The sequence below is a fragment of the Podarcis melisellensis genome (assembly GCF_964234715.1).
Source record: "Podarcis melisellensis genome assembly, chromosome: 13".
Taxonomy (NCBI): Eukaryota; Metazoa; Chordata; class Lepidosauria; order Squamata; family Lacertidae; genus Podarcis; species Podarcis melisellensis.
Window position 1 is genome coordinate 29,725,626 of NC_138545.1, and position 27,980 is coordinate 29,753,605.

At 45.6% G+C, this 27,980-nt stretch overlaps 1 protein-coding gene across 5 annotated transcripts; it reads left to right on the plus strand.

Annotated features, from left to right (window-relative positions):
* The first annotated feature begins 1,326 nt into the window (after positions 1 to 1,326).
* Positions 1,327 to 26,703, plus strand: WIPF2 (WAS/WASL interacting protein family member 2). Of its 5 annotated transcripts, none has more exons than XM_081886386.1 (9): positions 1,343 to 1,465; positions 8,328 to 8,511; positions 17,797 to 17,909; positions 18,053 to 18,185; positions 20,115 to 20,228; positions 21,821 to 22,483; positions 23,786 to 23,998; positions 25,138 to 25,239; positions 26,564 to 26,703. In XM_081886386.1, exons 3-9 carry the CDS (start codon positions 17,853 to 17,855, stop codon positions 26,602 to 26,604), a joined length of 1,323 nt encoding a protein of 440 aa, XP_081742512.1. In that variant the 5' UTR covers positions 1,343 to 1,465; positions 8,328 to 8,511; positions 17,797 to 17,852; the 3' UTR covers positions 26,605 to 26,703. The 5 variants fall into 5 exon arrangements, with proteins under 5 accessions (XP_081742509.1, XP_081742512.1, XP_081742511.1 ...); XM_081886385.1 differs by lacking the exon at positions 8,328 to 8,511 and adding an exon at positions 2,764 to 2,855 and having other exon boundaries at positions 1,349 to 1,465; XM_081886383.1 differs by lacking the exon at positions 8,328 to 8,511 and having other exon boundaries at positions 1,327 to 1,465.
* Positions 26,704 to 27,980: the final 1,277 nt, after the last annotated feature.

A 27,980-nucleotide genomic window follows, 5' to 3' on the forward strand; every position in this document is an offset into this window, starting at 1 on the left:
TGAGTTGATAATAGAGCACCCATCTTTCGTATATATAAATCTGTTTGAAGTTGAGAGTGAAACTAGCTTCTGGTTTTAACCCAGAAAAGGAATTATGCCTAGGTATCACTGCTGTGCCTTCTAAGAGCACGAAGCCCCTCAGTGTGAGAACAACCCCAGCACAACAGGGAATCCTCCTGCTTGCAACTATGGGCTTTTAATCATGGCCTCTGTCCTCCAGCATTTCACAGATGCAAACGGGGCATGCTAGCAACACCCCTATTCTCATGCCAAGACCAGTCTGCTGCATTCATTCATTCAACAGCCCGTCTTTCATTGTTTCAGTAATCATGATGATGCTTATTCTACAATCTGTTATCAACAGATTGCATAGACAAATGCATAGAATTGTGGAGTTGGTGGGGACTTGAGAGTCATTTAGTCCCACCCCCAGCAATGCAGGAATCTTTTGCCCAATCCACAAGCCTTGAGATCAAGAGTTTCATGCTTCGCCGACTGAGCTAGCCCAGCTGCTACTATGTGGGAAAAAAGGAGGCTTCATTCTGCAGATATGCACTGGAGGGCGGCAAAACACACACACATCCCATATGCAGTCGAGATTTACTGTAATTTACAGGCTACAGACGAAGACTTCAGAAAGTCTCTAGGCACAAAATAATGGGCAGTATAACACCCGCTGTATTATACAAAATATAAGGCACCTTTTAGGGGCTGCATAGCCGCTTTTCGGGGACGTTATCCTCCGTTTGTCAGCAGGTCGGACCGGGCGATCTTTGAGATCCCTAAGATTTCATGATTCTTGTTGTACAGCGGCGTGGCTACTTCGATGTGGTTAGATGTTTCTAATTTACACAACGCCTCCGGACTACATTGCAGGGTTGTCGTGAGCCACCTTCCCTGCCTAATCCTGCAAGGGCTTTCAACCTGCAAAGTGGAAAACAATCCAGAATTGCCGCAAAACCCCGTCCAACATCCATCCCCCTACAGTTTAAAACGGTGGGCTACGTCGTACATTGCACAGCTCTTGGAAACTCAAAAGTTATCCTCAGCCTAAACCTGCCGCTATCCTCCTTTGCTGGGCGAAGCAAACTGCCTGAAGAGATATTGGGGCGGCGGGGAGGGAAATCCCCTTCACGGGCGCTGGAATTACGAGCCTGAAAGTTGCGACTCTTATGATTTCGTGTTTCCAGTGCCCTTCCCAACATGGCCGAACGCAGCACCGATTCGGCTCAGGCCTCTTGGACCTTCTTAATATGGCGACCCACCCACCCAGCCTCACTTCCTCCCACCTACCCCAAACGGGAAAAGGCGGGGCCACGTTGCGCGTGCGCGTTGGCCCCGGGGAGTGCTCTTCGACGCCATTTTGCGTGGCCGCCGGGCGGGCACACGGCTGTTTCCGGGTTGCAGGCCCCGGAGCAGAGAGAGAAAGAGAGAGAGAAGACCAGAGAGGCAGAGGAGCTTGTGGGTAAGCGAAGAGGGCTGCGAAATCTACAACGGGGGGCGGCTGGTTGGGTGTGGGATACGTGGCCTCCTTGAGAACCCTTTGGGTTGGTGGGTGGGCGGGCTGCGCTTTGACATTTGACCCGTGTTCCTGCGGAGGTCACGGGGCTGGGGAGTGGGCGAGCAGGGGCGGGGTGGAGAGAGAGGGCTCGGCGGTGAGGGGCCAAAGGGATGGCGGGAGGAGGAAGCCCAGCAGGAGGGACTGGGAACAGAGGGGAGAAGAGGGGTGGGCCCCATTGGCCTGTTGTTGAAGCGGGTGGGCGCTTTGGTAGGAGCCCCTGGGCGCTGGGGGAGGTGAAGGGGAAGAAGAGGGGTTTCTGGGGTGAGCAAAGGTGAGAGGATACTTTGATTCGTTGACCAGGAGAAATTTAGTATAAAGAAAGGGGCCTGGAAGGAGGAAGAGGAGGAGGAGAGATTGGTAAATTGTATTTAAATTTTATTTCCCCCCAGTGTCGCCGCTTGTTTAGGTACTGGGGTTATTTCAAGCCAGGGGTTGCTAGAGAGGAGTGCGGGCGGGGGGGGGGGGAGAGACCCTTGGTGTGTGTACAGGCTGAGGATATTGGGAGGGTTACGCATGCGAGAATTTATGGGAGAGGTGGGTCGAGAGCATTGCGGGGCTTGGTTAGCCCGGTTTGAAATATTGTAGTTGGTGTTGAGCAGGTGCTTTCCGGGGGAAGGGGTGTGTTGCAGCGCCAGAGGTTTTTGTCTGCGGGTGATTGAGGATTTAGACGTAAGCTGAACAGGTGAAGCAGATAAATATGTGGTGGTTTATGTATCTGGGTGATGCATTGAGGGTGAATAAAACAGGAGCAGGTGACAAACTGTCAGGAGGGAGGTAGGTTTACATAAGCTGCTGTGAATTTTGTGAGGGCTATACATGATATACTTTGCTGCTGAAATGGTGGCATGGAGAAGTATCTGTGGAAGGGGGCTAGGTTATTTAGAGGGTGATTGAGGGTGTGGCATTGAGGAAACTGCCCTCTTTCTTCCTTATTCTTCTAAGTTGCTGGATGTTGAGGGTCAGACACAACAAGAACTGGTGACGAGGAGGGATATGAGTTTCTTTGGAGTGTCACCCATAATATTTTGTTCTCAAGCTCCAAATGAGGTACTTGAAACTTAGATACACACAAAGATTGAGGGAGTTTTAGTATGTCCTCTGAATATGAGCTGAATGCGCTTGGAATCTGACATGCTTACAGGCAAATTGCATCTGCTTAATTCCCAAAGTCCTCTATTCCTTTTTGCTCTCTTCCAAACCAGGGCCTTTTCCGGATTATATGTTGTCTTTCCCTTTGCTGTAAATGGCCTTTTGGGCATATGCTGGGTGTGGTCTCCTTGTTCCTCCTTCAGAGGTATGTGTTGTCAAGTCAGTGAATAACTTTAGTTCAAGGAACTGTGCACTCACCTTTCTGCAGGTGGAGTTGCCTTCCTCAGTTGCTTTTCTTAGAATGTTATCAGTGCTTGTCTGACTGTAGTATTTGTTCACTAAATGTGTGGTATTCAAAACTCTCAACATACTTGGAAGTGGAGAGTGCACAAATACCTGCAAGTTAGGTGGGGTGGGATTATGTATTAAGACAGCATGCTGGCATACAGCTTTCTCACTGAACAGTTGTTTGCATATACCTTTCCCCCATAGAGCTTTCTCTTTCCATTAGATTCCTCCTTCATTGCAGTCCTTGCTCACTGGGGATCATGTTCTGCTTCGGTTCTATGATGGCTTGCTGGAGTAAAATGGTGGATTTGGGCAATTTATAATTTTTCAGCTTCCCTATACAGTGGTACCTCGGGTTAAGAACTTAATTCGTTCTGGAGGTCCTTTCTTAACCTGAAACTGTTCTTAACCTGAAGCACCACTTTAGCTAATGGGGCCTTCCGCTGCTGCCACACCGCTGCTGCACAATTTCTGTTCTCATCCTGAAGCAAAGTTCTTAACCCGAGGTACTATTTCTGGGTTAGCGGAGTCTGTAACCTGAAGCGTCTGTAACCTGAGGTACCACTGTATTCTAAATTGGATATGGTCCTTGGCTTTGCAAAGCATTGTGCGTTTTAAGACTGCAATGTAACTTGTTCCTGTTGCGGTCAACATTGCATGGCACTCCTGGTTTGCATGTCTTGCCCTCTTAAATGTGTTGCTATTTGCATGCCTGTGATGGGTAATTGTCATTCCAAAATGTGTGGAACGTTCTTTGAAGTTTTATAAAACAGGACAGATTGCACAGTTATGTGTCAGGGATTACTTTTGGTACAGGATACCCTGTAAACATGAGAAGGCTCTACTACAGAGATGGGGAATCCAGTGCTTTCTAGACGTTGTTGGACTCTCTAATTCCCATTAGCCCCAGTCAACATAGTCTGTAGTTGGGGAGGATGGGAACTGTAGTCATGAAAAGCATCAGGAAGGCTCCATGTTCCCTGTTCTGCCCACCTGCATAATCTAGTTTGGTCCCAATTCTGGGTTTGATTCTAGCACCTGCCTGCCAGAGTATTGCTCTTTGTTCTTGTGCTGGCACCGGTGACAGGGCCTTTTCAGACCCTGAAATGCCCTCCTTAGTGAGGTGTGTTCTCTCTCATTATTGATGTTCACGAGAAATTTTAAAAAAATTCTGTATACCAAAGCATTTGATGACAGAAGGAAACTGTTGCTGACAACCCTGAACACTGATTGTGAATGTTTTTAACTTTTAAAGAATGTTTTTAAACTGCTTTTAGATTTTAAAAATATGTTTTGTCATTACTGTGTCAGCTGTCCTGGGATGTAAATCCAATAAATAAAATAAATATTGGTGCCAGTTCTGGAATGATGCATGTGTTTCTTTTCTGAGCAATAACTACAGTATCTCCTTTCTACATGCTGCTTTCTCCGCCTGTAGTCTTGTCCTTGGCCTTTCCATTTTCCATCTTCCAAAATCTATTGTTGTATAGAGATGCTAGTCCTCCTTGTTTCTGATTATAGTAGGCAGAAGAGTGGAGCAAGAGACAGGCCTCAAGGTGATTAAACTTGATTGTGGGGTTCTGGTCAGTGTAATTGGTACAACACTGAGAAGGGAGGCCAATTATTCCAGCAGGTCTTTAGGAACTGACTGGGAAAAAGGCTCATGCTGTGATGTTTTGTTTTCTTCCACTTAGCTATATTTTCAAATATATATTTTTGTAGTGTTTCAGTTCTGTAAGTGTTTCATTACTTTTAACATCCATATTTTCTGTTTTATCCTGTTTTATTTGTAAGGCACCTGGGGTAAGGCAGGATAATAATAAGAAGAAATACTATGGGAAGGATCCATTGGATAGGGTCATTTAAACATTACCTCATTGATACAGAAGCCACTTATGGAAAAGCAGATTGGCTCCAGTAATTTTTAAAGCAGGGGTCAATAAACTTGTGGCTTTCTAGATGCTGTTCACCTTATAGTATGGCCAGCGACCAGGGATGATGGGAGTTGTAGTGCAGCAACATCTGGAAGGCCACAGGTTCCCCCACCCTGGTTTTATCGACCCCTGACTTGATTACGTTTGGCATGCCACTCACAGTCTCTGTTTCCCCTATGATAAGGTAAAGGTAAAGAACACCTGGATGGTTAAGTCCAGTCAAAGGTGACTATGGGGTTGTAGTGCTCATCTCGCTTTCACACCGAGGGAGCCGGCGTTTGTCCACGGGCAGCTTTCTGGGTCATCTGGCCAGCATGACTAAACTGCTTCTGGTGCAACTAAACACTGCGACAGAAACCAGAGCACACAGAAACACTGTTTACCTTCCTGCCACAGCCGTACCTGTTTATCTACTTGCACTGCCGTGCTTTCAAACTGCTAGGTAGGTTGGCAAAAGCTGGGACAAAGTAATGGGAGCTCACTCTGTTGCATGGATTCGAACGGCCAACCTTCTGATCAGCAAGCCCAAGAGGCTCAGTGGTTTAGACCACAGCGCCATGCATGTCCCCTATATAAGTCTGTTTCCCCTGTATGCAATATGGGAATATTGATGATGTTTTTGGAGATAACTAAATTCTATAGGCATATAATACATAAAAATGTGCTTCCTGGAGAAAAGGTTTATTAAATACCATTTTGGCTGGTATTGGAGGATGATCAGTGCTAATGCTACTCAGAGTAGACCCATTGAAGTTAATGTATGTAACTGGTTCATTAATTTTAATGGGGCTAATCTCACCCAGAACGTAGCTGAATACAACTCATTGTATCCATTCAATACGTTGCTAATTGGATTTCTAAAATAGTTCATTTTTAGACAAAAAGAATTCTGCAAAAAAACATAGCTGTTTTTGCGGAATTATCCACCCCAAAGTACTGCATTAAATAAGCTTGGATTGTTTGCTGTATTAAGTGTGCATACAGCAGAACCGTAACTTATGAATGCCTGAGGGATGTTAGCTTTGCATGAGGTACCTGTAAAATATTACACCAATCCACCGCTTCACATTGTACAGCTTGCTGTACACCTTCCCCCTTGTAATGACTCAGGTACTTGACACAAAATCAAGTGAAACCAACAAAACAATATTCTCACTAAACCAGTGACTTTCAAATGATGTTCTGGGGAGCCCTGGGTTTCCTTGGAAGCTTATAGCAGAGATTCCTCAAAGAGTAAATCAAGACTAGCAGACAGGCTTCCCCGAAAGGCAGCTTACCAACCACTGCTGGTTATCCCTTAATACACATCTGCAGGTGAGTATTGGGTGTGTTCCAGGCGCTCTCCTACAACGAAGTCCGACAAGCCTGGGAAGCACTTTTGTGGACTGAGGATCTGCCTTGAACATCTTTCAATCCTCTGCAACGTGCAAGGTTTCTTGGGGGAATGGTGGCAGACAGGGCAGTGTGGAAGTGATTTACAGAGATGTAGAAAACTTGCTAACTACTACCTTGAGCCAGAACTAGCATTGGTTATACCAACAAAAAACTAGCCCTCAAATAAGATTCCTATAGTACTTTCCATCTCTTACGGCATAATGTTTCATGCACTAGAGCCTGCATCATTGGATACAGAAGGGGCTTTCTGCATTGTGGATAATAGTCATTTATGTAAAGGTATGCATAGGGAACAGTCGGCTTACAGTGTAAGGTGATTTCTAGGTGGCTTTCTTTTAAAATAGCTGTGGTGCCTGGAAATAATATGTTGCTGTTAGGTAAAGCTCAAGTAAATTGTGGAGCTGGAGAAGGTGAAAATCCTGATGAAACCTCTTGAACAGCTCCTTATTAATTAACTTAGAAACAAGTCATTAATATATTGAGGCATATTAAGTGAGGCGGATGGTAGCTTTTCAGGAAGCACTGTTGTATGTCAGCCGTAACAAGTTTGCATAGTGTAGTGATGTGTGTGCTCATTTATCCACGAATGTAATGGTAGCTGTGCATGAGGATTAAGCACCACAGTGGTGGTATGAGCTGTTCTGTGTGGAATGATCATGATTGCCTGAAATCCATTCACATGGCCATCTAGGCATGTCATGATTCAGTATGTATGGTGGTCGTTATGGTTCTTCTTAGGAATTTCCGAATGTTACCCTCCTTTATAGCACTGATTTTCCAAACCCCTGGCCTATGAATTTTTGGAACCAGACAAAAAGTGTCAAAGGGTTTTTTGTGGGGTAGTAATCATAGTTCTGCCTCACATTGGTAGACAAAATCCTTAAGAGTGATGGTAATTTTGGGCTCATGCCTGAGACTGAGGGCAGTCTATGTAACAGTCTAGTCTGGGATTATGTTGATGGGTTTGGATCACTGAGTAGCTGTGTGTGAGGGAAATGAATTCACAGGTTGTGAAAGAGTGACTCAAGGTCACCACATACCTATGGTATGTCAGGTTTAGGGCGGAAGGATGGGCCACAAGGCCAGATAAGTGCTCTTCTCGAGGGAATTGTGTGGCTTGATAGGTTAACGTTATTTAGAGCATTTTGATTCCTTTGGCGCTTTCTCAAGTTTTAATCAATCTCCTTCTTGAGGAATATGAAGTGGATGTTGCATTTCCCCGTGTTTGAATATATAACGATGACATCAGAATAAATTGAGTAAATTGATCCACTGAAGTGTGTACATCTGGCTAGCATCCTTTATTTTAAGGATAGATTTAGTTCTTATAAGAACAAGTATGAACAGCACTGATGGTTTGCATTTCTTCCCTGTTCTGTAATTGTGGGAGAAGTAGTCATTACTTGAATGATTTCAGTTTAACAACTGCTAATGTAGTTTAATTCCTGCTCATTTCAGGAAAAAACCCCACTGTATACTCCTCCTAGGACTTGGGAATGCTGCTAGGGACTGCATGTTTATTCTCTGACATCAAAAAGTATGTACCTTCACAAGGTTGGACACCTTCTCCTTCGTGTGCTGGCTTTTCACAGGTGCGGAGCTTTTATGACCGAGTATTCAACCTTTTCTCCTCTCCTTACGTTCTGAAGTATACAGTCTGCAAAGTGCGCTTTCTGAGATTGGGTCAACAAATGTGGCAGAATAAGGTGAACTTTTCCACTTCAGAATGCTGGTGGGGATAAAAAATTTTTTAATGTTTCCCCCTGTGTGAAACAACACCCGCTCCCTGGAAATAGAAAACAAGCAATTTTTTTAGCCTACCTCTTTGCTTGCTATTCTGTTTTTATATTTTCAGGGATCTTTTCCCTTAGGAGAGCATAAAAAATGTGACGCACGCCCATACACCGCACACAAGATACCTGCTGTCCATTCTACTGAATGAATAAAGGAGGGAAGCGGGAGCATGGATTGTTGTTTGAAGAACATGTCCTTGTACATTGGAACAGTTATTTAAATGTTGCCAGAATATAAAAAGATAAGTCTGCTCTGCCCCTTTTCAGGGTCCACCATAGAGAGGAAGCGATAGCATCTTCAGAAAACCAAATGGAGGAAGGCCTTGCTTGACTGAACACAAGCAGCCTTGTGAGGAATACATTCCTGTGTATCAAGAATGCTTAAGCAGAAAGTCTGTGCACATCGTAATTCATGCAGAAGTATGTAGCACCGTTTATATTCCTGCCAAAGGTAGTGTGGGAAATACCATGTATAACTAATGTTTGAAAACTCTGTCCTGTTCTGCAGATTCGTTGTAGATCTTGGAAAGGGTCTTAATGTAAAATACGGGAACGGTGTGAATAAGCAAAAATATTAGAGGTGAACGAGCCAGCTTGTCTGCTCTGTTTTGTCTCTGCCCTAACATTTTGTGTAAAAGGAGTCTAGGCAACAAATAGCACTAAAATTGGAGTGGGTGGAGGAAGCAGGTGCTACTTCCTTGAAGTGTTCCCCCTTTCCCCTCAATATTTGGTTTAGGATGTTCCTTGCAAGATGCTGTGGGTTTTGGCACCTGCATCCCAAAGTCCCCATTTAACCTTTCTCAGGCCTTGCTTGAGAAGCCGTGTCTGTTCATGCGGCACCTCTGCCAGCCCGTGGCAATGTTGCCAATCCAATCATCCCTTTGTGTCTCAAGCTGATTCAATTTAAGCCACGACGGTGCCCTACTTGGCGTGTTCAGATCAATGTGAGAGCTTTCTCTTGGGCCCTGCCACCTTAGCTTGTCTCCTACAGCACTTCCATCATGGGCTGGTTTTGTCTTCCGGCTTGGAAGGCCCATCTCCCATATGTTTCTAGCATTCCAGGTCAGGCTTTCAAAAAATAAAGTAAAATTGTGTGTTTTTAAGAAATGCCAGATGGCCCCCACACTTGTCCCTAGATGTTACAAGGCAGTTTCAGGTAAGGATCTAGTCAGTTACTTGCCCTGGGCAGGAGGTTAATGGGAAGACTGCTATGACCTATTCATGTCTTATAAGTGTTTTGGCTCCTCTTATTATGCAGTTGTAAGAAATTTGCCCCAACTGTCTGTTCAGGTAGCATTCTTAACACTCTCCATACCACAGGCTTTGGGGGAGAAGGTCAGTGATATGTTAAAGTACTATAATGTGTGTTGATTTTGATAATTGTACTTCAGCCTATTAATGCTGCTCCTTTTACTGGTTTGCATATGCACTAATCACATTACCATCACTGTTTTCTGGCCTTGCTGTAGTACTGCGGTATTCTTAAAATAATGGTTAGCATTTTCCTGGACTACAGGATTAGTATCTGGGGAGGAGGGATGTGTGCCCTGTTGAAATATTTGAGATAGGGCAGGAGCAGATATGGCAGTGGGGGGCAGACAAGCCATTCCAGGGAAAGGGAGATCAGAAACATAAAAGTTGCCCCGTTTTCCACTACCTCCCCCATCCCCTTGAGTTACTCTATCAACAGATGTTGCTGTTAAATCCCATCATTACAGTTGTACCTTGGAAGTCGAACGGAATCTGTTCTGAAAGTCCGCTCAACTTCCAAAACATTCGGAAACCAAAGCGCGGCTTCTGATTGGCTGCAGGATCGTTCGGGAGCCAAAACATTCGACAACTAGGCTGTTCGACTTCCAAGATATGACTGTGCTATTATTATTATTATTATTATTATTATTAGCAGTAGCAGCTAATAAAGAACATAACATTTTCTAAGCAATGTACAGATGACAAAAAGCTTCTCAACATTAAAGGAAAAAGGAATAGAAGAAGAAAAAGAAAAAGAAAGCAATGGAGTTTATATATGGGATCAGCTTGGTCCAGGAGATGGGGGCATCTCCAGTGGCCAGGAGCAGAGCCCAGGGCATGCCTGCTTCTATCTAGCACTTGATCCTGGCATGAATTACCAAGGCGTGGATAGACAAGCTGGACCGACTGGAGGTCTCAGGAGGGGCGTGTGATTCATCAGGATGTGGTCTTCCTCTCTGGGGTACTTGTGTTTGTACCTGGTGTGGAGCAGTTTTGTTAATTCCCCAAAGGAGGCTGCCTGAGGACATTCTCACCAAAGGTAGAAATACATTCCATTATGCTGACCACATTGCCAACATTTTGCAGATGATGTTTTTAATATGAGGTAATCTTACGGTGGCATAATGCCCCCCCCAATACTATTTTGAGCATAGCTCTTTCAGCCCTTACAGAATTATTGCAGATTCCCCCTGCAATCAGAGTCATTTGCGGCATCTCCTGGGTCACTTTCCCAACACTCTTTTAGGTCACGAGACACAAATGTTCTGTATCATTTAGATGTCCATCCTCTCATTTTCACAAACAACACTTGAAAGTACAAGCTGTTCAAAATCTTTGAGAGTGAGGGCAGCTTGAGCCTTTATTTCTTGTTGTGATATAAAAGAGGTGGTTTGTTTCAACACCAGCCAATTACATCCCAGGGTTCCAAGTTTCTCCTGCAACACCCTTCCTCCAAGTGGCTCAGAGTTTCAAGTAAAATTCATTTAAATGATGTAAACCTTTCCCCTACCCCAGCCATAACAATACTGAAGCCTGTTCTTATTAAAAGGGGGGGGAAAACATTTTCATCCTGTATTTGCATGCCCATTGAAAGAATAGCATCTATTGAAATTTCCATATTGTGCATTTCTTCCATTTGAACCCATGCGTTTCATGTATCGCTAGTTATTAGGGATGTAGCCTGTCTTAACTCATGGGCTTCACAATACAGGTTAATTTTTGGTGTTCCCCAACCACCTGTTTTGCCTGTTGCATACAGATTAGATTTATTCACCCAAGCCTCTTTAGATCCAAATATTTCAATGGCCAAAATTTGGGCTGAAAAATTGAAAAGAGATAATAACTTAGGCAGACAAGACATATTTTTTTACGGAAGCAATTTTTCCCAGTATGGAAAGATTAAAGGAGGTCCACCTTCTAAAATCACTTTTAATTTTTTTCTACCATCAGGTTGAAGTTGGCCAGAAATAGTTTCTTTAGGTTCTTGGTTACCCAAATTTCTGAATATTGTAAGCTTCATGACTGGTGCTTCCATCAAAGCTATTGTCTCTTTGTGGAATACAGAGATGAGTTTCACAAATGACACAGTACAATATATTTGTAACTGTTCCATGGTAATACCTGGATTTTTCATAAGTCACTTCAAATATAGGCTGCGAGAGGGTATGCAGCTGGGATTAAAGCAAAATTTCTGTTGCCGTTGCCGTTTTGCCGCCTGGTGACTGAGGCAGAGAGAAAGGACTTGGTGAGCTCATGGTAAATGTAGAATTTTGTTTGAGGACATCATGGCACATAGTTCAGTCCCTTAGTGCCCATGCAACACCAGCTCCTGAGGGGGGAAGTTCTGTAATTGAGGACTGTCGGCGGACTGGCTCTTGGCATGTCATTGCTGTCCAAATGTGTCGTTTTAAGTGACATTCAGAGGATGCTCTTGGCTGATCTTGGTAAGGTATAGGAAAGGCATAATCTGCTGGCCCAGTCCCTTAGCTGGGTGCCTTTATGGGAAGTCTCACCCTGTGCTTTTAGACCACAGTTAGCATTGTTGACAGGTGTTAGCAGTTTGGAGAATAGGGAGTGCTTGGGTGAATAGTGAGCTCTAGGAAGAGGTCAAAGCAGGGGTAGGCAACCTAAGGCCCATGGGCAAACAAGCGGCCCATGGGGGTCGTTTAACCAGCTCCTGAGTCGCCCCTGAACCGAGCCGCCCGCTCGGCAAGTCCCCATGCACTGCACTAAACTAGCACGGCGTGGGGAGTCACTTCTGCGGTGCCAGAAATTGCGTCTGCGCATGCTCAGATGCCGAAAATTGTGTCTACACAGACGGCGAAAATTGTGGCCCCACATGAACCAGCCCAGGCACAGTAAACCTTGCCGACCCCTGGGTTAAAGCCTGCTCCCCATGTCTGAGAGATCACTGTCCCCATGTTGCTACTAGCTATTAATAGCTAGAAGAGAGAGGAGGCGTTTCACCAATACTGTACAGTTTTGCTGCATTTATCACTCTCTCGCTGCTGCCATTCACAGAAAGTTGCATTGTGGGAGTAAACATGTTTGCTTGGTTCCGTTTAGGGCATATGAGGCACGCAAAAGGCGACCATCGTTAGGAAAGTAATTGTCAATATCGTAAATGCTGGGCAGAGAGAAAACAGCATCTTGTTTTTGCAATAATGAGGGCGATTATATCTGGCTCACTGTGTTTCTGGGAAGTTAATGAGCCAGGCATCTGTTATGATTAAATCACTTCTATTCCCACAGTAGCAGTGCTACAGCAAAAAAATAAAATTCCAACGCAAGTCACTAGTAAGCTTCAACATGGTGACATAGTACCTTGGGGGTCATCTTTGGCACCTTCAAGGCTGACCAGCACATTGTGATACAGGCATTTAGACATGTTCATTATGTGTGCAATTGCGCACATGTGCATCACGCCAAACGCGGAAGTGACATGAAAATGTCACAAAAGGGGCAGAATGGAGTGTTTGTATACCTTTTCAATGGTGTTTCAAATATATGCGACTTCACTTGGTGCTTTTTGTAAATTCTAAATCCTTCCTCTCTAAATTCAGATCCTTCCCTTCCACCCCAGTAATCATGTGCACAGTTTAATCACCAAATTTTCACGAGCAAAAAGCAGAGGAGACTCAGGCAAGTTGCTCCACAGTTGCTTGATTCAGTGTTTTGCTTAGGGGAAGAAAGTCAGTGTTCTACTACATACAGCAAGTGAAGCAATGGGACAAACTCCACCAGTCAATCAAGGGTTTTTCATGCTAGGCATAGCTTCGGCTATCTTTGCCAACTTACATGTCTTGCAGCACATGCATTCCCAGAGACTGTGTGATTAATTGAGTGCTTGCTGCCTTTGGACCAGTCACTTCCCATCCTCCTCAGGTGACCATGCTTTGAAACCATCACACCGCCCCCATAACATTGTAGTCACATCATGGGCATTGCGTCTTTGCATGCTTGTAAACCCAAGTGTGACTGCACACTGGGATGAGAGTCGGAACAGGAATGGAATCGGAGAGGCAGAGCTTCAGTAGATGAAACAAACTAAATTGTGTTCTCGGACTTCTTGATTGAAAGCTCCTGTCTTAGGTATGTTTTATTTTTCATCCAATTTTACTCCCTTTCAAGCAGTTGTGAGGATCTTTTAGTACTTCCATTGTACAATGCTATGAACTTTCTTTTAAAAAAAGGCATGACTGAGTGGTGGAAAATGTCTAGCCTTGGGTATACATTTCTCTGATTTGATTGCTTTCATACTAAATAAGTTAGTATCTAGCATTTTTATTCCTAAATTGGAGATCTGAGTAAATAAGGGGATCTGCTATTCCAGGCAGAGAAAAGAAGCTCTCTGAGGACAGCTTCAGGTTAGGTTAGACTGCCTGTCCTTTGGGCACCAGTAAGCTTGTAGACATTGACCACAAGTAATGAGGCAGAGGATGCATAGATCCTGGTAGCATGAAATACTTTCAGCAACAGCTGGTTGGGGCAAAGACGTCTGACAATGAATTGACATTTGTTTAATCGGGTTGCAGTTCTAATATCTAGCCTGTTCTAAACAATAAAAGGTAGAGGCGCCCGATTTGCAAACAAGTGGGGACGGGAAGAAGGAAAATAAGCAGTGGAATAGAAGCGTGTATATTCTTGTGGAGTATCGCCCAGCCAGCTTTAAGGGAGACCGACTTATAAGTCAAACAAAATATCACTGGTCCAAAAAGAACAAACAAAAAAAGCATTTACCTGACAATAGGGAGAGTGTTTCCATTTCATTAATGGTGTGAAACATGGTGGCAGCACTTCTCCAGGTTGATCTCTTTGAAGGCTCAGTCACTTTGCCAGAGTTTGGATGCTTGGCTGTGCCATCTCTTGTCAACTGCTGCTGAGAACCAGGCAGAGCTGAGATTTCCAGTGATGACTTCTAGACAGCCTGTTGCAGTTTAAGGAATTCTGAGGCAGGTAGCCACTAGACAGATTGTCTGTAGCGAGCAGGAATCTTCCTTAGAAGACCAAGTAGGAAAACCTGAATGAAACACTTCTCTCCCCCCCCCCTTCTTTTTGGGGGGGACCACAAGTGACTAGCCAAGGTTGTGTGGAGGCAAACAGGCGGGCAAAACATCCAGTAGGCTGGTGATTTTAATGACTTTATTTGCAAGAGCTGTTTAAGGGTAGCCTGTGAGACCATCTTTGCAAACTTGGATTGCTTGCCGCAAGGTGCTATGTTGCATTGTGCTTTCCCCCCTAGTGCATTTAATTCTCTGTTCCTCTACAGCAACGGTTCTCAACCTGTGGGTCCCCAGGTGTTATTGGACTACAACTCCCATCATCTCCCACAGGTTGAGAACCACTGCTCTACAGTTCTGTGTTTGCCATTGCCGTACCTAGGGAAAGGACAGCAAAATGATTATTTGGGAGGAAATGCTCCTTCCTGCCACATAGCTTGCGCGCCTCTCATGAAAGTTGAAATTGGAGGTACCTAATATTTTCTGTTCCCTGGATATTTGAGACCAGAGATAGGCAAGTTGGGTGCCTCCAGATGTGTTAGTGGACTGCAGCTCCTATCAACCTCTGCCAGCATGGCCAGTGATCAGTGATGTTGAGAGTTGTCGTCCAGCAACACCTGGAGGGCACCACTTTGGGAATCTATATTTTAGGGGAAATAGCTGATGCAAGCATCTTCTTTCACATCTCTGTATCCACGAAGGTCAGAAGCATTTCTTTAAAAACAAAGTTTTTTTCAGCATTGGAAACTGCAGGTGCCCTAGAGCATATCCAGAACAGATGTGTGTTCTTGCAGCTTCTGTTAATTTCACGTATGGGAAACTTTCTTAGTGGATCGTGCCTTTTGGCTGGGAAATGCCTACTTTCGCCTGCTCTTAGGGTGGTGGTGAAGATGCCTGGAGTTGCGGTCTCACAAGCTTTTTTCATTCAGTATTGGACTTGCTTTTTAGCCAGTATTTTAAAAAGCTTCACACCTCCTCTGGCAGAGCTGGGGTTTGGCAAAGGTATCCGGTCTCTTAAGTACTATTATGGGTTGCCTTGCATGAGGGTTTCAGGGGAGTCAGCTTTCTTGGCAGCTCCTCCTTGGTTGGACTTCCTCAGTACTCCATTCCTCTGCTTTGCCTTGAGCTGCTGCAACTCCCTTCCTTGGACGGGCAGGTGCTGAAACCGGGTGCATTCCACTAGCATTAGACTGGCTTGTCTGTAATAGTTCCGACTGGTAATTTGATGTCATTGGGCTTGTGCTTCTGACAGGTATCGGCATTGTGTATCTAGGGTGAATCACACCCCTTCTTCCTGTATCTGCTTCGTCCAAAGTATTTCTGTGGTGACGTGGTGGCGGATGTTTCTGCCTGTCAATCAGGTTATGCAGAGCCTGCTATAGCACTGCCAGCTAACGCGGTGCTGTATTAAAACTGAACTCCTGTTCACTTTCCCAGGGTATAGGTTGGCAGGCACTTAGAAGCGTCAGAAGCACCCTTGCACATTCTTATTCCCAGTTATGGGATATGAACATGTCAAATTCTTTGATCCCCGCCCCCCTCACCAGACTTCAAGTGCTTTTGATCCTGGGAATTTTCCAGGCTCACTTATTATAGTTGTGTTCATGAAATATATTCACCAGGGGGCGGTTTTCATTATGAGTCAATCTGCTCTACAAATCGAAACTAGTTTTATATCACTTAAATTGTCACGGCTTCCTTCGGAGAACTGTTGGAACGGTCGATTTGGGAGAGTGTTGAGTATGTTGTTAAGAGATATTCGGTCTCTTCACAAGACTATAGTTGTCTGGGTGGTTCCTTGGTCGGGAACCGTGGCAGTTAAATGAGTTTTTCAAACCTCATTAAATTTGTGGTATACCTATGTTCAGAGTGTCACTTGTTAGGAGGCTGTTTACTGTACTTTTCCGTCTATAAGATGCCCCCATGGATAAGACGCCCCATATTTTTGGGGACTCAAATTCCAGAAAATGGGGGGGAGATTACACAGGGTTGTTCAGCTTTTTTGGGGGGGGATTGCTATAAATCGCTCACCTGCACGTGTCACAAAACCCGCCTCCTTTCTGTCCCCTCGCCAGCAGAAGCTGCTGATTGCCTGCCCAATTGCCACAGTGTCAGCCAATTAACACCACCTATTGATGCAGCAACCAATCACACGCACAATAGTCACTAATAGACGCAGCAACCAATCAATGCCCACCCTATTCACTATCCATGTATAGAAATCTGGGTACCATAACTAAAATGCTGTATATCGTACAGAGGTATGAGCACACTTGACTTCTGCCAGCTACTCTTTTCCTTTATCCTTCCATTTTGTTGGCTAGTTCCGTGGCTTATGCAAAGGATGGTAGAGAGCAGCTCAGAATGCCAGCATTGTTAAATGATAGCACGATATAAAAAGGCCCTTCCTTAATCTTATTTTATGAACTGCCCTGAGACCTCTGGGTATAGGGCATAGTGATGTTAAGTTCTCGAGAATATTCTCGATTAATGACAATATTAGAGAATTTTCATTTAAAATAGGAGAATATTCATTTTGATGCATTGAAAATGATATAATTAGTTAATATGCATGTTTATTCATGGGTAAACTTGTTTAGATGGCAACCAAAAACTGTACAGATACTTTTATTCAGTGGGGCAATGCATTGAATTCACATTCTTTGATTTTTTTTGCACCAAACTTGAAATTGAAAATTCAATATGAATGACTCATGTTAATCACTAAGCCTGCCACTAACTTACACTACTTACACTGGCAATATCACAGCTTGACTTATTATTTTACTAGATTTTTAAAATGTGGGTTGTAAAACTAGTTCTTACATTAGAATTTGCAGTGTGTGGAGAATATTCTCCGGAGAATTTTCTAGCAGAGAATATTCTCACCTCACATCACTAATAGAGCGGTATATAATTTCAATTAATAATAATAATAATAATCTCTGTTGATAATCCGGTAAAAAGTGGGGTGCCTTTTTTTGCAGGGGGGAGGGAGAGGGGGTGGAATACTTGAGTTGTCATTTTTGTTTTAAAACTGCATTTCAATTTTTCAGTTAAGGCAGATAATTTTGATTTACCTGTTGTCCTCCATGTGTGCCCCTATGTTGTCTTGAATATGGTCTAGATTGCACGTGTGTCTCCTGGGTTTGCAGCTTCAAAGCTGGCTTGCAGTTACCTTCGTTTCCCTTCGCCTTTAAAGCATTTTAGTTCTTATCCTGGTGTGTTGTTTATTATGTGGTGGTGCTCCTGCTTCTATTGTGTTTATTTTCTTAACTCCTTTGCAGTCACCTTGTATGAAATACTCTTTTTTTTTTTAATCAGCTGAATAAAATACTTATCTCAATAGCATTCTCTCGTGACAGCTAGTGAAGTGGGCATGAAACTGCAGCAACGCCCACCAGGTTCCGTCACTGCCTCCTGCTATTTCATTTGCTGCTGTTTCTCCTTCGTAACAGTTTTCTGTTTCACCCCTGTCATTGCAGGTTTATGAGTGACCAAAAGTTCTTTTTACACTGAGTCGGCAGGGAGTGGGGCAAAGATGCCAATACCTCCTCCCCCTCCCCCTGGACCACCCCCACCCCCAACCTTCAATCAGGTAGGTGGTCCTCCTGTCCCTGCCTGCTTCCCTTCTGTCCACATACAAAGAGCCCTGCTGAGAAGCATTCACAGGGGCAACCAAGAACTACTCCTGTGCTTACCTTTCTCCACTTAACCTGGTTGCCGATATTCTCCTTTCAGGCTAACACAGACCCTCCAAAACTGAGCAGGGATGAGCAGCGAGGGAGGGGAGCCTTGCTGCAAGACATCTGTAAAGGGGCCAAGTTGAAAAAGGTGACCCAAGTCAATGACCGGAGTGCACCCGTCATTGAGAGTAAGCATGGGGTCTGGGGCAATTGCAATAAGTTCTTTGCTATCTAATTGTGAAAGCTCACGGTGATTCCCCCCCCCCAAAAAAAATTTCCAGATGGTGCTCAGCCCTTCTGTTGAGCATTCTCTCTTAAAATAATTCAGCAGCAGGTATGGGAGGAAGTGGCCTAGAATCTCTACGAACAGAGGCATCAGATGAAGCAGGTGGGGAGGGAGAGGCTGTGGCCCACAAAATTGCCCTTGGGGTGAGGCTTTTGCTTACGTTTGTCTGTTTGATATGCTGTGTGCTTGATCTGGCTTTGTGCCGTATGAGGAGTAGGGGAAAGACAGAAGGGCCGGAAGGGGAGGACTCTTCTCCCCTGTGCACTGCAGCATGTGGCTGGGTTCACTCGCTTGAGTTACCTGGAGTCATTTGCTGGCATATGCCGCGAGTCATTCTCAACCTGCCAGCCTATTTCCCCACTTTTCTCCTGAGCAGAACCTCGCAGGAGCAGCAATTACTGACTGCGCTGCTCAGGTCACCTCTCAGAGGGTACCTTCTGTGCTGAACTCAACTCATAGCTTGTGGAACTTGGTGGTCTGGATTGCATCCCTTCGTGGAATCATAGAATTGGAAATGGTCACGAGAGTCATCTAGTCCAACCCCCTGCAATGCAGAACTCTTTTGCCCCATGTGGGACTCAAACACACGACCCTGAGATGAAAAGTCTCAGGCTCTACGGACTGAACTGTCAATAGCTCTCTCCCTTGATCTGTTGGAGGAAGGGCTCTGCAGTCAGTCCCTTTGTTTTGTGACTGAGGCCATCATTCCCTCTGACAGCCTAAAGCATAGAAGCCTCCTTGTTTGGCAGTGTGAGTTCTTGCACAGTCCCCCTCTGTATGCCAGCATAAGAAAAGCCTTGCTGGATCAGACCAAAGGTCTAGCTAATCCAACATTCCCACTGTGGCCAGTCAGATGCCTCTGGGAAGCTCACAAGCAGCACTCTCCTCTCTGTGTTTGTAGTTGCAAAATATGCTCTCTTTGTTCTCTGAAGGAAGGCAGCAAACTTCCTCCTAAACTGCACAGGTCCCAGTGGTGCAAATGCTTGAAATAAAGTGTTGCAGTTAGCAGTAAAATAAAACTGGCAGCTGCACACTTAAATCCTCGGAAACAGGTGTCTCTAAATCCTGGCGGGAAGGTAAATGCACAGCCTACGATGTATTCTTGCTTAGCTCTTCAGGCAGCAGCCGCTGTCTGACACCCATGTGATCTTGAGCAGTAAAGTTATTACCTTCTCTGCTTTCATACTGCCACTTCAGGAGGAGATGACTCCAATACCACTGGGTCTTTGCCTTGCCCACATGCTGAGAAGCAGCATCTTGAGTAAAAGAATATGGTGGAGGCTGCCTATGTAAAGCCCAGAAGAGAAGAACCATAGCTCAGTGTAGAGGAGAGCAGAGCGTCTCTTTAGAGCATCTCTCGTGTATAGTAGAATCTCTACTTACAACTGCCCTCTATTTGGGCCCGATCCAAGTCGCGACCAGCAAACCCAGAAGTAAATACCGGGTTTGCCGTGATTTGTGCATGCACAGAAACGGCTTCTGCTGTTTGCACACACACAGAAGTGGCTGCTGCCATCTGCACATGCATACAATGGTACCAGCGACCCGTTTCGCCTAAAGGACGGGCCACCAGAATGAATTATGGTGGTAAGTAGAGGTTCCACTGTAATTAGAAAGCCCCAGGGTCAATCCCTGGCACCTCCAGTTAGAGCTGGGGGAAATTCCTGCCTGAAACCCTGGAGAAAAGAACTGCCCAGCGGCATAGACAGAACTGAGCAGCTTGGATCTACGGTCTGTCTCAGAATAAGGTCGTTCCCTATGTTCCTGAGGTGGTATTTTAAAAAATGTGTTTAGAAACTAAATAAATAACCCAGGGGCCTTTTTCTTCCAGAATCCAAGGGCAGTGGGGGCTACAACTCCGGCGCATCCCCTCTGCCACCAAAGGGCGGCCTCTTCCAGGGTGGTGTCCCCAAGCTTCGACCTGTGGGAGTAAAGGACAGTTCAGGTGAGGACCACAGAATGTGGACTGGACTAGACTGAATAAAAGTGGTTTAAATCATGATTTGTGAAATACCAGACATTGAACCTTGTGTTTGAGTAATCAACTACCCTAGCTCCTGATGAAGAGCGATTGCAACTTGGTTTTGAGAGCAAGTCCATTCCTTATTGAAACGATCAGGAATATTTATGTCGCCTTGTAGTGGCACTTAATGCCTGTGGAGCTGAGACTAGTCAGGCTTAATATCAAGGGTGGAAACCATGTCTCCACCCCCACCTGTCTGCCTGTGTGTATTACCGGTGTATTACAAGACTGCTTGCTTCTACATGAGCTTACTTGGACCTCTAGATCTTCTTCTGAGGTCCCCCTTTGGATACTTGGCCATCTAAGGTGAAGCTGGTGGTGGCCAAGAGAGGGTTTTTGAGGGTAGGGGTGAAGCACACCATGTCTATGGAATGCCTTGCACAAAGAGACATGTGTGTTTACATTACCTCTGATAAGTTTCTGTTCTGAATTTTAATATTGATCATTGTTTGACTTGATTATTTAAGTTGTTGGCTGCTGTGAAAATCCCTTGGGGTTGAACACTGTCATTTAGCTGCTGTTTATGTCTATGTTGTATATGTGTGTGTGTGTGTGTGTGTGTGTGTATTTGTGTGTATTGTTGACCTCCCCTTCATATGACTACATTAGGACAGTTTACAACAAAATGCATTAAGTACAGCACAATATAAAATAGTATTTTAAAAATGGAAACTAATTTTTAAAAACTGACTTAATGGAGAAAAGTATAAGCAAGTGAATAGGGTCTGGGAGAGATGATAGAGCTGAAATTCCTGCTGAATTTCTGCTGGAATAGCATTCCACAGCAAGGGACCATCAGCACTTAACTTGACTTGTAGTTGAAGCCATTCGGGCTTCTGAAACATGGGGGAGAAGCGAGAGAAGTTAAGGGGCAACAAGGAGCTTGAAAGCTGGGAATCCAGTGAGGAAAAGTTTCACTGGAAAGTAGGAGGCAGTGGGCTCCGAAGGAGCTGCATGTGGACGTGGGGTTGGCCAAGGATAAAGTGCTGGAAGTGAGGCCTCTCACAGTGCCTGGAGATGAGGGGTGGTGCTGTTGATGCCGGGAAGGCCAAGTGGGTTGAACAGGCAAGGGAATCAGAGGACCCTTGTTCAGGAAGCTGTAGATGTAGGAAGTTAATGGACGGAATAACAGAATTTTGCACCCCTAAATGAGTGAATTGTCCAAAGCTTTAGCTGCCTGCCAAGATTACATTGGCAATCAAGAAGTCGCCCTTTTCTTTCCCCTGATGTCCCTTCTGTGTCCAGCAATTAAAATTTGACTTGCGTCGTTCATCCCTTCTGCTGTGGGAAACATTTGTGTCCAGACATCTGAAAACCTCCCAGTCACTTAGAATATAGGCTCTGCATGAACAGTATAACACTGGCTGTGGTCTCAGTACAAGGACAAACGTTGTCAGTTTCCACTTAATTGGATGGTGGTTTTTGCCAAAAGGAATTGCTTTATATTGGAAGGAGATGTTGATCTATTTCGCTTCTCTAATAAGCAACTCTGTGCTGGCTTTCCTTGGTTTCAGAAAGTCCCTCTGGGAAGCAGTGCCTCCAGGTCCCTGGGTCCAGATCAGCAGCTCCGCGGCCCCCGGTGTCTGCAACCAGCAGCCGGCCCCAAGATGACGCTGACAACAGCCGGGCTTCCCCTCCGGAACTTCCGCGCATGCAGAGACCTTCCTTGCCAGATCTCTCGCGGCCAAATACCGCCAGCGGCACCGGCATGAAACACAGCTCATCGGCTCCGCCGCCTCCACCCCCGGGACGCCGAGCCAACGCACCCCCTGCCCCTCCTCCCATGCACAGCAGCAAAGCACCTTCCTACAACCGCGAAAAGCCCTTGCCACCAACGCCAGGACAGCGGCTCCCAGGGACTCGGGATGGACCACCAGCTCCTCCCCCTATCAAGCCGCCCCCTTCCCCAGTGAATATCCGAACGGGACCAAGCAGTCAGGGCCAGTCTCTGGCGCCCCCTCCTCCACCTTACCGCCAACCCCCCGGTGTACCCAACGGCCCCGCCAGCCCCACCAATGAGTCCGCTCCCGAGCTTCCGCAGAGACACAATTCCTTGCATCGAAAGACACCAGGGCCTGGGAGGGGTATGGCTCCTCCCCCGCCCCCTTCAGCCTCCCCTTCTTTACAGAGCAGTCGGCCCCCACCTCCTGCCCGTGACCCTCCAAGCCGGGGCGCAGGTAAGAGCATCTCCTAGCCCTTGTTTGTGAAAAACTGGAAGTGGTCTTGGCGTTGACAGCCTCTCGTTAATCTCTCAAGGGAAAAAAATGCTGCCTTGTTCGTAGTCTCCGATCTTGGTGCCAGGATGTGTATGCGGTGGGTTTAAGAAGGTTAGGAATGGCCTGGTTTCATGCTCTGTAGCATAGCAGCTACGAGTGAGCTGTGAATTAGGAAGTTTTCAGTTTGAACCATACCTTTGCCACAAACTTGCTAGGTGTCACCTGGCCAAGCCACAAATTCACAGTCTTAGTTGTCCCCAAAGGCACACCCTTCTTCCATTGTTTCCCAAGGCAGGTGGATGCCAGCGGAGAGTTGTCACTCCTCCTAAATCTGCAGGTGAAACATTTGAAGGCTTGAAAGAGCTGTGCAAAGACAAGGATGATGGTGTGGATATGCAGTTTCCGTCGTTTTTATGTTGTAGCCAATTTTTTACTGCAGGCCATGCTGGCTGTGGCTCGTGGGAGTTTTGAGTCCAGCTCAGCACCCGAAGGACCAGCTTCCCCATCCCAGGCATCATGCACAAAGGGTACTGCCACCATAGCATGTTAGTGGTGCTTGGAAGACTGGAATATAAATTCAAGTTTCACGGGGAGAGTCTTTGCTACCGAGACATGTGGGATCGAATTTAGTTTTCGGTGTTGTGCAGAAGAGTATGCCTTTCCCTCCTAACAGCTGACTTGCTAAAAAGGACCCCACAGCTTCATAGTTATTAAAAAGCTGGTCATTAATTAGTAGATGCTCGTGATTTTCGGAACAGTGACAACAAAAAGCAAGTATTACATTCTTGCCCTACAAATAAGCCAACCTGTTTAGTGTGGGGTGTTTGTTACTGTGGAGCACAGTCATCTGATCAGCCTATTTTGTGCTCAGATTGTGACTCCCCATGCAGCTGCAAACCCTCCAAAAAGAAGCAGAGAGGACAGTTGGTGCAGGTATGTCGCGATCAGTCACTTCAGCCTGCGCACAATGCTCGCCAAAGGCTTGGTAGCCTACAACTCGCCATGCTAAGGGTCACATAGGTGAATTAGCCTCTTCAATAAGTAAGAAAATTCCTTAACAGAGTTGGGAGGTCAGGAAAAGGAACTCGGAACCCTATATAGCAGGTGCAAGGAAAAGACAAGGCTGTCAAGGGCCTGCAGAGTCAATGATGTTGATGAAAGGCCGAGGGCTGTTTGCTTGGCTACCTAGGGAACTCTGCTTTTTCGTTTTTTTGGCTACTAAGCTAGCTCATAAAATCCTGACCTGGCAAATTTCCATTGCAGCCCCTCCACCGCCGCCACCCATGATCCGAAATGGCGGTAGAGATGCGCCTCCGCCTCCCCCACCCTACAGAATGCACGGGACGTCAGACCCTACGAGCCGTGGGAAACCTCCACCCCCACCCACCAGGACGCCAGTTGGACCTCCTCCCCCTCCCCCACCCATGAGAAATGGACACCGGGACTCTATTTCCACTGTCAGGTCTTTCTTAGGAGGTGAGTAGAAAGAACCTGCTGTTACCTTAAATTATAGGTGTCAGGTGCATTTAAGTTGGCTTTGAGACATGTGCTGGATTCAAAGGAAAACCAGCCTGCCCAGAATTACGATACTTCTGCTGGTTTGGCTGGTATCGGTGGCTATAAAAAATACTGTGATCAGCCAGGAAGAAGTGTGTGTGTTGGGGATGAAACTTCATTCATACAAGCTTAGGAAGCAGCTCTAAAACGAAAGACACTGGCACAGACGTGTTAGCGTAGACTGCCAAGTCATACTATGGCTTGGCATGAATGAGTGACCCTGTGGGTTCCCAGAAAGGAGATTGCTGCAGTTTTGCTCCTCCTTTCATCCTGCTGATGCTGCACTGCTGTGAACTAAGCCATGGTTTCCCCTAATGCTATGTCTAAATTTGGGTTCATGGCTTTTCTTGCTCCAGACAAACTCGGCGTGTCCAGCCACAGAACAAACATTGCCAACATCTCATGGTTGGTCTGAAGCAAAATAGACCAAATGTCTGAAGCTAAGCCAAACTGTGGCTTCACTTCTAGCAACCCAGAAAAGGAGGTGCAAAGTTCTCTGGGAACTTCCTCATTATCCTTCGTTGGGTTTGGCTTAGCATGTGTACAGATGGAGTCGCTTTCTCGCTTTTGGTGTTGACAGCTTGTTAAGCATCTGATGTCTTGAATTATATATCCGCTGGATCTTTTTATTTATAGTCTGTACCAGTTTATTTTAGGTACATTTCATTTTGTACAGAATGCCCAAACAGGTACTTGGGGAAGCAGTGACACAAACGATAGATAGATAGATAGATAGATAGATAGATAGATAGATCTATAGGAATGTTGAAATGCTGACTCATTCCCATTCTGACACTCTGCACAAAGCTCTTATTACCAGGTGACTCTGATTTCCTGGTGGATTCTGCCCCCAGTCTGTCATTTGCATATAATGGTGACCAAAATTTGGCACCTGGAGAGAGCGGCCCCATGCCTTACTTTCAGGGTGGGGCTTCTTCAAGTTTTGCCATTTTAGCCATCATTCCAGCCTCAGGGTTTTATGGATGCGAAAAGTAGGGCAGTGGGAATCCTTCAGACCAGAAATGGTTTTCAGGCCTTATTTTCCTCCTTTTCTGCAGATGACTTTGAATCTAAATACTCCTTTCATCCAGTGGAAGATTTCCCAGCGCCAGAAGAGTTCAAGCACTTCCAGAAGATTTATCCCAGCAAAACGAATAGAGGTGAGCACTGATTTGGCTCACATCTGCTTATTGGTCTCCCAGGTATCTGGCTGATAGTTCATAAAGCAAACTATTTTCAGCTCCACGCTTGAAAATTTGGCAAGTTGTGATAAGCAATTTAATTCTGTGGGACTGAGAATATGGCTTGCCAGCATTACGAATGAGATGATTTTATTTAAAATCATCAACAATTCCTTCATTCTGTTTCCGGGCCTTTTCAAATTATGCAAACTGTGCAGTATTGCATAAATTTAATACTGGTTCTGATTTAGACTTGTCCAAGTTCATTGTGCTTTTGTGAGGAAGAGGGAATGCAGGAGCTACAGGAGCAGCTGCAGAAGCAGACCGACTGGGGAGCCCCGGGGGTGGGAACGCGATGACTCACTGCTCTTCATGACAAAGGATTTGCTGGAATGGGCTGAACAAGATGCAGAAGCCTAGCTACCTGGAAAACATGAGAACGATGTGCAAGTTTGAAGTGGCACAATGGGTTAGCGTGTCTGGCTGTTAATCAGAAGGTTGGTGGTTTGAGCCCACCCAAGGATGGCTGTAGGCAGGATTCCTTCACTTCAGGGGGTTGGACTAGATGTCCTTTGGGGTCCTTTCCAACACTACAATTCAATAGGATTCAGCTTTAATATTTATTTATTTATTTTGCGTAACTCAAATCTGCATCATGCAGTGGTGGGGAACTGAATTTGGCTTGTGCGGCAAATTATTACCTTCCCACGTGGACCAAGTTTTATGGATGGACACCCACCTGTAAGTCATCTGATATCACAGTGGTGCCAGGTCATCCTTTTTTCACCCAACAGGTCTTGCTTGGCACTTTACAAGGGATTTCAAAACACTGACTGTCAGCTGATAGCCTGGCCTTGCTGAGCACTTGGTACGGGGCTTTGCAGTCCCAGCTGATCAGTAATGCCTGCAAAGCCCCCTTCAGCTGAGCTGGGTTATTACTTGCCCTGTGCTTGATGTCAGGTGTAGGGCAGGTGGATGCAGCTTGGCAAAAATAGCCTCCTGGGCCAAACAGGGAGGCCTGGTGGGCCTAATGAGGTCTGCACCTGGAAGTTCCTCAGCCCTGGCAAAATGACTACCTAGGGATAGTGGTAGCTATGTGGAAACTTCGTATTGATTATCGGGAGGTTATTGATTTTGTTTTGTTTTGTATTTTGTATCTGATTTTCTATTGTGAACTATCCTTGTTCTCATTTTCTGTTGTAAACCATCCTGGGATCTATTTTGCTTTGTGATCAGCATCTTTGTAGAGCCTAACTTCCTATGGTGATGCATCTGTGGCATTAACGGTCTATTTCTTTTTCAGCTACTCGTGGGGCCCCTCCTCTGCCTCCCATCCCAAGGTGAAAAAAAGCAGCTGGGCATGGTTCCACAGCACCAAAAAAATGGACCTGTGTTCTCAGATTTTCCCTTCCCTTCCCATCCCTCAGAAACCTGCATGAAAAATACATTCCTGCTGTCGATTCCCCCAACCCCCAAACTGTTTCAAGAACCCGGACAAACTTACCATTACTCACTTCCATCTATGCATTTCACACCTGGACTTAAAAGGACGTCTCTTGGCACAGCTGGGTGAGAACCCTTGTCTGCAGATCTGTGTGGGTTTCTCATTTCCCTTGCCACTCATGTCATGGAGGGAAGAGCCACCCCAGTTCATAAACAACTACTGTTCAAGATCAAGGGTCCAGTGAATATTTTCCAGAAACGCAAGCCAAACAGGACTGTTTTGGATCTCTTGGGCCAGGTTGAAGCAACTGATCTTTGCCTAGCGTAGGGCAGAGAAATGCCTGCGAAGTGGGGAATTCTGGTTTTTTCCTTTTTAAGAGGTGAGCATTAGAAGGACTGAAATAGCTATTCCGTTTTTGAATGCAGACACTACATACTAACACGTTAAAATTGTGGTTAACTTGAAGAGAGGAGGGGAGAAAATGAGTATAAACAGCATCGCTTGGAGATAATTCTAAGTGGGGAAAGCTATACAAATGTAGCAGCATCCATGGTAGCACAAGTGAAATTCAGGGTGCACATTTACACTCCATCGCTGCAGCGCTCCTTGTCCTGCAGATCTGAAGCTGTCATCTTTCCCTTGAGTGTCGGCTGCTAGCATTCCAGTACAAGTCCCTGTGACTCCTAATCATGCCGATTATAATCTGTCAGCCGCTACTGCCACATGTATGGCATAGCCATGGGCGCAAATGTTGCGGCCATGCAGGGCAGAGTGCACTTTAGGCCCCAAGTTGTAGTTGTTGTTGTTCTTCAGACTGTGACATTGACTGTCTTGCCTCTTTGGAAAGATCACTTCCTCCTGTTTCCACGAATGAAGCCACGGCCCCATCTTGTCTCCTTCAGCCGTGGGTAGCTTTGAGAAGGAGTTGTCCTATGTATTAATGCCCTCTGGCAGCAGGCGTGTTTTGGGGGCTTACCATTGTGCTGAGGGTTGAGTGGGTCCCGGCTGCCTGCCCACCCTGAGGCACCGGAAGGAAGTCAGATAGGGAAGCATTCAGCTCTGGTTATGAGTGGTATCCTAAGCAGTAGCCACCAGCCAGTGCGTGCAAGTGCAAACGGTTAAACGCTAAATTGATCACTCCTAACTCGGAGTTGAACATTGTGACGGTTAATACTCCAGCAAAGTAGCTGCTAAGGTTGGGGGTGACTAGAGAGCCTCTTTCATGCAATATATTTTGTACACAAATGATCATGTTCTCGGTGCTTCTTGCACACGA